The sequence below is a fragment of the Charadrius vociferus genome, unplaced genomic scaffold (genome assembly GCF_000708025.1).
Source record: "Charadrius vociferus isolate BGI_N301 unplaced genomic scaffold, ASM70802v2 scaffold411, whole genome shotgun sequence".
Classification (NCBI taxonomy): Eukaryota; Metazoa; Chordata; class Aves; order Charadriiformes; family Charadriidae; genus Charadrius; species Charadrius vociferus.
Window position 1 is genome coordinate 4,144,147 of NW_009646935.1, and position 8,719 is coordinate 4,152,865.

Genomic DNA, 8,719 nt, shown 5'->3' on the forward strand with positions numbered 1-8,719 from the left:
TAGCAAATCCAGAAGCTCAGGAAACACAGCAGGCCAGAGGGCAAGAGACATAAGAAGCAGGCAAGACCTCTTATAGCAGGTTGACAGTATCCTGGCTGCTCCAGGACTATCTCATCTAACCCTCTCTCAGGCTCCCACCCAGCTGGACCACCCCAGCAGCCTCTTCACATTACTCAGAGACAAAGCCACCACCCACCTCGCTATCGGTCCCTCCAAGGCCAGCCTCCTGCAGGGCTGAAGGCAGCCAGCCATGATACCTTGCACAGGCAGCACCTGCCCCGCAGCACCTCCTTGCCGCCTGGAGCTGTCAGGAGGCACTGGAACCCCAGCACCCAGAGCCCTGCTGTCAGAAAGCTGGCAAACACCCCAGGCACTACACAAGAGGAGGTGGGGGAAGAGCTGCCAACAGATTTGTCTTTGTCCTCCTGCAGGACCCACCTCTGCATGGTTTGAGCTCTTTCTTTGGAAGTAGCCATGTGCCCGGTTTACTGAGCGAGCAGAAATGTTGCCCCAGGTACAGGAACTGAGAGAGCAGAGCTCCTCTTCTTGCCAGGGCTCCTCTCCTCCCTAGCCGTGCGCCCTGCCCAGGGGGGCTCAGGGTGATCCCCCAGCTCAGCTACTACTATCACTGCACGGGAGTGGGCCCTGAGCAATAGAGGGGTCCAGTTTCTTCCTCACTGAGGCACAGGAAGTGAAGATGGAGAACAGTGCTGGGACAGTTGCTATAAGTACAGACATCTCATTATATCCACCCATTCCCTCCTCTTTAGCCTCACTCTTCCAGAAGTTCCTTGAGTTTACAAAACTTATAAAACCTTGAGTTTTATAGGCTTGAGCTCTCCTCTTAGCTCCTCTTTGGTTTCTGTTCCATTGATGCACATCCATTCCTCAGGAAGGGCCAGAAACCCAAATCACAGCAGAGACCTGAACCTCAGCAGGGCAGAAACAGTTCGTGCAACTTGAAGACTGGGTTCCTGTTCATACCTTTGATCAAGACCCGAATCCTCCCCCACCTACCCCAGAATCACAATGCTGACTTCACATATACTTCATGAGCCAGCATCAGCACCAACCCTGAGCCATACTTTACTGTATCCTTCACTGTTTGGTATCTGCCATGCTCCACATGCAGTTACCCTGTGCATCGTGCATTTTACACTGAAAAGTCTCATCTGGACTGTGACATTTCCCAGTTTGCTTTAGAGACGACCATATGATAGGAATGGCACGAAAAACCTCACTAAGATCGAGGGCATAGACTACTGTTTTAAAGAAAAAAATAGGTCTGTTAAAAGTTGGCTGCCACTCATATGCTGTCTTCCAAACTGATTCTCCAGGAACTGGCAGCTAAGCATTCTGGTCCATTATTCCCCTGGTTATTTCTCTTCTCATCTTTATAACACACCTGGGGAAGTGATTGAGTGCTAAAGCAACAAGGAAAGCCCTGCCTAAGGCAGACTTCTGCAGGTAAGCATGATTCAGGAAGAAATGTAGAATGATTCCCAGCTCCAGAAGAAGAGGCTGGCAGCCCAAAAGACACTACCACTGCCACGCGCATCAAAGCACTGTTGTACTGCTCTGAAATGGGTCCAGCCTCCCAAGAAGGATCAACAGGCACTTACCTGCTTCCACAAAAGCCAAGGTAACAACTGCTGAAGGGCAAAATGGCTCCATCACCGGTTTCAGCTCACAAGGAAACACAGCCCCAGACTCAGAAATAGGGAACTCGGAAAGTGGGAGTCCTCTGGAGCATAGGCAATGCTTGGGACACAAGGAGATCCCCAGGAGCAGCCTCATACCCAACATAAAACAAAACTAGAGCTCTGCCCTAAGGCTCACAGCACAAGCTGTGCAGCACAAGTGCCTCTTCATCTGTCCCTCTGTGTACTGTGTCAGCTGTGAAATGCTGAGAGTTTTCATGGACATAAGTAATATGTCCATACAGAAATCTTGCTACCATCTTTAAAATGTACAATACAAATGCATTGGGAAGACAAACACATTACAAATCCTGATAAAAAGCCACCAGAGCTTGCACCTTGCTAGATAAGAGTCAGACAAGACCCAGATCCATAGAAAATCAGCCTCATTAATTCCACTGCATACAGAACTACTCCTCAACTGAGGAATCACTGACCTGTGTGGTAAACCACCAGTGCCTCTACTACAGCAACATCCTGTCTTTCTTCAGCCCTTCCAACACAAAAAGCTTTGAGCATTTCACAGTCTCCACAATCAACTTGTCTTTCAGAACTGTAAAGATTTCAGACTGAGAAGGGAAAATAATCAAAACGTCCTGAACAACAGCACATCAGACTCATCCTACCCTGCAAGCATATCCTCAGATCCTCAAGACATACCAATACAGACTCCTCTTCTCTCACCGGCTATGCAAACACCCCTACACAAGCCTGGTCTTTCTCCCGTAGAATCGCATCCTAGAAGCATAGCCAACACGTTTCCAGTGTTCAAGGGTAGACAGGACACTATCCAGGCTGGACACAGGGTGCAAAACCTCAGAACAGCACACTGGCTGTTCACTTCCAAGTTCCAACAATAAAATGGAGAGAAGACTGCAAAGAAGTCACTTAAACACTGCTACCTCTTGCACAGCAGAGGAAACCAACAAACACTGGTGGAAATTGACTTCTTATCCCTCCAAAGTGACAATTCTTCCCTACAGAGCCTTATTTCAAACTCTGCCCAGTGCTGACAGGTCCACACAGTGCCCAGACCTCCATAGAGGAAACACGCTCTATGGCAACCGACGCCAAGGTCAGGCAGGCTGAGGCTGCTGTATAAGCACTCTTCCTACTCCCACATGTTCAGCAAAGGGCACCGAGTGCGTCCTTCATCCAGGCAGAAAAAGCACTCAGAGGTTCCTGCAGAGCGGAGGGAAGACACCATCATTTGTCTTTGGTGGGGGGAGGTTCAGGCTGGAATAGGAGGAAAGAATGCTTTTCCAAGGAGTTTCTTGGGAGCTGGAGTGCTCAGCTCCTAGTTTATCCTGCTGCATTCCTCACGGCTCAGTAAGTGTCACGGCCCAGGTCTCCACCAGCATGCTTCTGCTCCAGTTGGCATAGCTTCCTTATTTACCGTGAGATGCTAGAACAGCCTGGCTTTCTGGCAACACCCATCTCATCTCCCCTCCCTTGCTCCCATTTGGAGGAGTGCTGCAGGAAGACAGGGAAGGAACATGCGTGCACCGAGCTTTGTGGCAGTTGCAGCAATCAGCTGGGAATCCATCAGCTAGCACATCCTGCCAGGCAAAAACCTTCCTCCTGTATTCAAGTGCATAACCGGGAAATCACTGAGCATCAGCAATTTCAGCAGCCCACTTTTCTGCCTTGGAAAACTGCTCCCACATGCAAGAGCTTTAAGAGGAAAGAGCTGGAAGCTCCACTGCTTCTATCTGAAACCCACAACAGCTGCCACAACAGAAAAAAGGATGCCAGACTAAATGGGTCCAAGTGAATCTTAAAGCTTAGGTTATGATGCCTAATGCTGGAAAACTACATGGGGGGAGGGGAAGAAAGCACCAGGGAAATCAGGAGTCAACTACAACAGGACAGAGACTTCAGGTCTACACATGCCTCAACAAATTCAGTTCACTTCACTGTCTTCCTGCGTGTCCCTGGACCAAGCTTACGTGAGACACAGGGTACCATCACAACTTGCACAAGTGATGCTGTCAAGACAATAACTGCAGCTTCCTTCAAACTGCAGATGGCTTGCCAGCACTTTCTGTATAGAAGTGGGCTTAGATTTTTAGCTGCAAACTCTTCTATAGAAGGTGATCCAAAGATACTTTTTTGCAGAAAAACAGCTGGGTTCTGGAAAAAAAAGCTTCCCATGGAAAAGAATAAGTCTGACCCATAGCAAGAATGAGTGACCACATTTGGGAGCTAGATGGCAATGGTAGCATTTAGAAATGGAAACAATGGGCTTAAAGTCTTATTTTCACAATAATTATCCCAGTCTCATGCTGTGAGACACGCTTTTGTTACCTGGAGAAACAGCAAGGCTATATATTTGGGAAGCAAAACAACTTGACAAAAGCAGGGAGGGTTTTTTTTTTTTTCCTTTGGACCTCTGCCAGCTTATTACTGTTAAATAACAGAATAAAGGGTCTCTGGAAAGACTGGTTGACCTCCAACGAAGCTAGAAGTGAGATCACCGATATACAGCTGAGTCGCCGCTCCTAAGGGATACTGCAACAAAATCTCGACCTAATACCTTGGACACTGAAAAATAAAATAAAAGCAGTAAAAAAAACCTCAACAAACAGAGTGCCAAGGTTGCAACCATCACAGAAGCTATGTCATGAGCACAAGTTTTCTCCTTATTTTGATACCATAGTGTCAGAAGGCAGACTGTAGGAGGCTGCAGTCAGTTGCGTGGAGCCTCTGAGGCTTCCACTGCACAGCTAGGACATAACAACACTGCCAGGAAACTTGCATGCTGCCACACCACTGCCATAGCCGCTGTGCTCAGAGTCACCACCCCAGGCCACCTGCAACAGACCCACAAAGGGGGGGAAAGGGACGAACTGGTGCTGCTGAGCTGCACATCCAACAGTCAGCATTTCCAGAGCCACTCCAAATGACTAAAACAAGAAATATCATCAGCTCTGTATGGTGCCCAAGAACTTCACAGCTAAGAGCAGCTGCATACACACGTTAAGGCTTTAGAAACACAAAGGCAAAGGAAGGACATTTTGCAAATGAAGGGACAGATGGGTGTGCAGTCTGCTTCAGGGTAACGTTAAGAACTGCAACATAAATAAGAGCCAGAAATTAGAGGGCAAATGCTGGACTCTTAAAAGTAAGAACTGGTGGAATAACTGCAGTATACGGCTCCATCCTGGGATACTTGCCTGCTGAGGTTCACGTGAGGCACAGAGCAGGACTGGTGCTCTGTAATGCTTGTTACCACTGCCAGAAATGCCTGGTACATGTCTCTCATGCTCCCTTAGAGCCACTAAGAACACACAAAGAGAAGATCAGTCAGGGGTCAGCACCCTGGGAGTTCGTACGCAGCATATCTGTGAGCTGCAATCCCAAAGCCAAAAAATGTCACTCAAACTCTGGTGTGCATGAGGTCCTCTGCCCCCATTTGTCTCATGAGTTTCTCCACCCTACTGCCAAAACGGGGGGCACCTAGAGCTCAACCTTCTGCCCAAAGTTCTTTCCCAACCCCAGCCTGGACCTTTCATGCACTGCAGACAACCTAGAGAGTTAAACCAACACACAGATGAGTTCAAGTACCACAGAGAAACTGTTGTGTTGCAACTTCCTCCCTAACAAAAGAGTTTGGCTGTTGTATGACATGGAAGGGATGCCTAGAGGTTTCTTAGAGGTCTCTGGTCCATCCCCTCATTCAAAGGAGGTATCTGATCAGGCATCTGTGTCTAGTCAAGGATTGAGTATCTCCCAAAATGGAGATCCCACAAGTTCTTCAGACCCCTGTCCCATGGCTTAACCATGTGGGAAGGAGAAAAAAAAAAAAAAAAAAAAAGAAAAATCCTTTTCTGAATTCCTTAGATAAACTCCTTATTACATTAGCCTTCACTGAACACCACTTCAGGACAAAGGGACCAGGCACCACAGCACTAGAAACTAACCCTAGGTCCAGAGGAAGGGAATGCAGCACATGCTTCCTTTCAGCAGGGTCCCATGGGGACAGGGTCCCTCTGTCCCAGAGCAAGAGAGGCAGTGCAATCCACCTCCAGCAGCAGAGCAGGGATTGGAGGCAAGAAGCCATCTCACCCACATTCTCCCATGCCTGAAGAACAGGACTCTCCTTAGCATCCAGGCACCCCCTCAAATGGTTTTAAAGCCAACGTCCAAACCCAGAAAAGCTTCACCCAACCAGCTTCCCCAAGCTTTAGAGTCATGTGTAACTCAGAAGTTGACTGTGCTGTTGGAAACAGCCCAGCTCTCCCTATCCCCTGGACAGGGATCAAGACCAGGATTGCTTCTTTCAGCATCAGCTGACACATGCCAGCTCTAGCTGAGTGTGAAGCTCCACGGGTTTCTCTAGATACCAGAAGGCCTGTGTTGGGAAAGTCTGTGCTAACCAGCAGGCTGCAAGAGCCCCAGGGGCTTTTAACTAGGACTAAGGAACTAGACTTGCAGCCCAAGTGGAAGGGCTCTCCTGCAAGGAGACAGGAGGCTCCCTTCATGCTCTTTCCTTTCAGTACTAAACGCTCGTCTCTAGAAGCTTCAGCTCCCCACCACCTACAATCTAACAGAAAATGCACCGTAGCATAAACTTTCTGAAATCCAGGGCAAGGTGGTGGCAAGCTGACTTTACAGGGACTTGGCCATAGTGACTCAGGTTCACATCACTACAGAAAAGACCTAGGAACTTCCCATTCCCCTCCCACTTTCCAGCCCACAGCTGGAAACAGCAAGACAAAAGCTGATAGGGTTTGTTCTGACTGACCACAGCAAGCAATTCCTCTGTTACCAAAGGATGATCCCATTCCAATAAGCATATGTGATCTGAGGAAGACAGAGGCAATGGTCTGGTTGGCTTTGTATCATATCACTCATTCCTTTCAGGACCAGAAAGGTCTTACTCCTTTCATTCATTAGCGATCACAGAATACAGACATTGGAGGTAACAACGGTTAAAAAAAACAACAATAAAAACAAACAAACAAAAAAAACCCACACCAAAACAAAACAGCACCGACAGGTACCATCAGCAGAAAGTCATTTTGCTCCTTGTTGCAGCTCATGCTGCTTACAACCCCAGACCAGAACAGCAGTCTTCACCACCCCCACCATCAAGCTTGTGCTAGCACCTCCAGATCAGCTGATAAGACCTTGTTTTTAAACTCTTGCTCATGTCTGCAGCAGCTCACCAAATCCATTCTGCATCTGCTGTGCCTGGGACTACAGCGGAACACCATTAAAACCTGTTTCCAGGCTAGCAGAGACAAGAGCTAAGCAGCTGGAACGAAGCCAGGACAAGCATCTCTTCCTAGCTTCAGAATCTGATTGGGAGTCTCGCTCTATAAAAGACAGAGTGAGAGCAATTACCTTGCCCTGACAGCATGAAGCAGTATTAAAGCAGGCAGAATAATTCCCTGGAGCCAGTGCCTCTGCAGGCATCTGTCTAATGTGAGGATGATGCACTGGATGTGCCTCAGGAGTACGAGAGATGGCCAGGACGCAGCTGGGAACAGCAAGCGCCCTAGAGCCACTCTGTGTACCTTGAAGGGCTCTGGAGTGCCCACACTCCCTCCGCCAGCACATCTGAGGCAGTTGCAAAAAACAGCTGACTGCAGGCTGCAAGACTGAGCTATTATTTCCAGAAGCAAACGGGTCTTGTAAACCGTAACAAGGCAGCCAAATTCACAGAGGCAAAGCTCTACCTGTATAATAAGCAAAGGATCTGTTTTACCTCCGTCTCCCCTGACCAGCTGGAATGCTTTGAGGAGCTCTTTCCTAGCAAATCAAACCTTTATCCAACAACTCTGCCAAGGTCAAAAATCTTGCCACGTGTTCTTTGTACCCCAAGAGCCATTTTGGTATTTGGGATTAACACTGTTGTTCCTACCTGGACATTCCTCCAAGACAGCAGATGAGAGAACGCGCGCTTCCTGCTCCTTCTGCCAATTACAGCAAAGCTCAGTCATGTTTATTTACCCGTGTCTGAGCTGGCCAGATCTTTGACCCAATGCATGCTGAACACCACCCTCCTTCCCCTCACACAGAGGCGGGTGCTTTCCATGTCTCCAAGGTGGCATGGGAGACAGGAGACCAAGGGCAGTAGAGGAGACCCTCGCACGGAGCTGCAAGGGAGTGCCAGATGCCAGCTACGCAGGGTGCAGGGAAGCCTGCGGTTGCTGGTAATGTGCCGCTGCCTCCCACCATTGTGCAAATTTCTCCCGGGTGCTTGGCCAGAGCATTCTACTGCAACACCATCCCCCAGCCCTTCTTCAGACACCTCCTCCCAGCCGCAGCCTCTCCCTCCCAGAAGCCTACCAGCAATTGCCCCCCCGTCCCGTCCCCCCTCCCGCGTTCAGTAAGGTGCACCTCCACTTCGGAACAGCTTAGTAACCCGTTTATTAACGGGAGGAAGGTTTTGGGGGAAAGAAGGCTCTGAAAGTTTGAAAGCCATTGCTGTATGTATGCTGCCTCCGTCATCGTTTCTCCGGCTTTGTCTGGCAGCAGGAGGCACGCCCGCTGCGTATCCTTGGGACGAGCAAGCCCGAGAAACCCCTTCACCCCCTCCTCAGCATCACCACAGAGAAATCCTGTGCCCACCCGGCTAACCGTAAGCTTCCCAAGGAGAAAAGTTTTCATCAGCTCTAGCCCGAAATTGCACTTCAAAGCCGTCCTTTGTTACAGGACGGCTGGGCACCCTGCCCGTGTCTCAGTCACCGGACGGGAATCCTCCCCCGCCCCGCACCCGGCAGGCGCGGTACCTGGCTGCCTGCAGCGGCTTGTCCGACGTCGGTACCCCCGGAGGCCCCGGACCGCGGAGGTGAGCGGCTCCCACGGCGTTCTGCCGCGCTGCTCCCCTCCGATACCACCACCCCCCTCCGCCTTCCCGGTTCCAGTGCAGGCACCGGGCGCTCGGCAGCCAACCAGACTGCGGCAGGGGGAGGGGAGGAGATGCAGCCAGGCTCCAGAAACAGGACGGTCGGAGGCTTCTCCTGGGAGCGCTAAAAGCGCCACGCACGCCGAGCCCAGGGCTTTCCACC

The 8,719-nt window shown here is 50.0% G+C and overlaps 1 protein-coding gene across 1 annotated transcript in view; it reads left to right on the forward strand.

The window, feature by feature from the left end:
• Positions 1-7,170: 7,170 nt before the first annotated feature.
• The window catches only part of MRPL2 (mitochondrial ribosomal protein L2), a 4,993-nt gene continuing 3,444 nt past the window's right edge, over positions 7,171-8,719 (forward strand). Inside the window, exons 1-3 of the mRNA XM_009894874.1 lie at positions 7,171-7,218; positions 8,184-8,289; positions 8,364-8,499. Coding sequence (XP_009893176.1) covers positions 7,171-7,218; positions 8,184-8,289; positions 8,364-8,499 — 290 coding nt within the window. The remainder of the gene's footprint in view (positions 7,219-8,183; positions 8,290-8,363; positions 8,500-8,719) is intronic.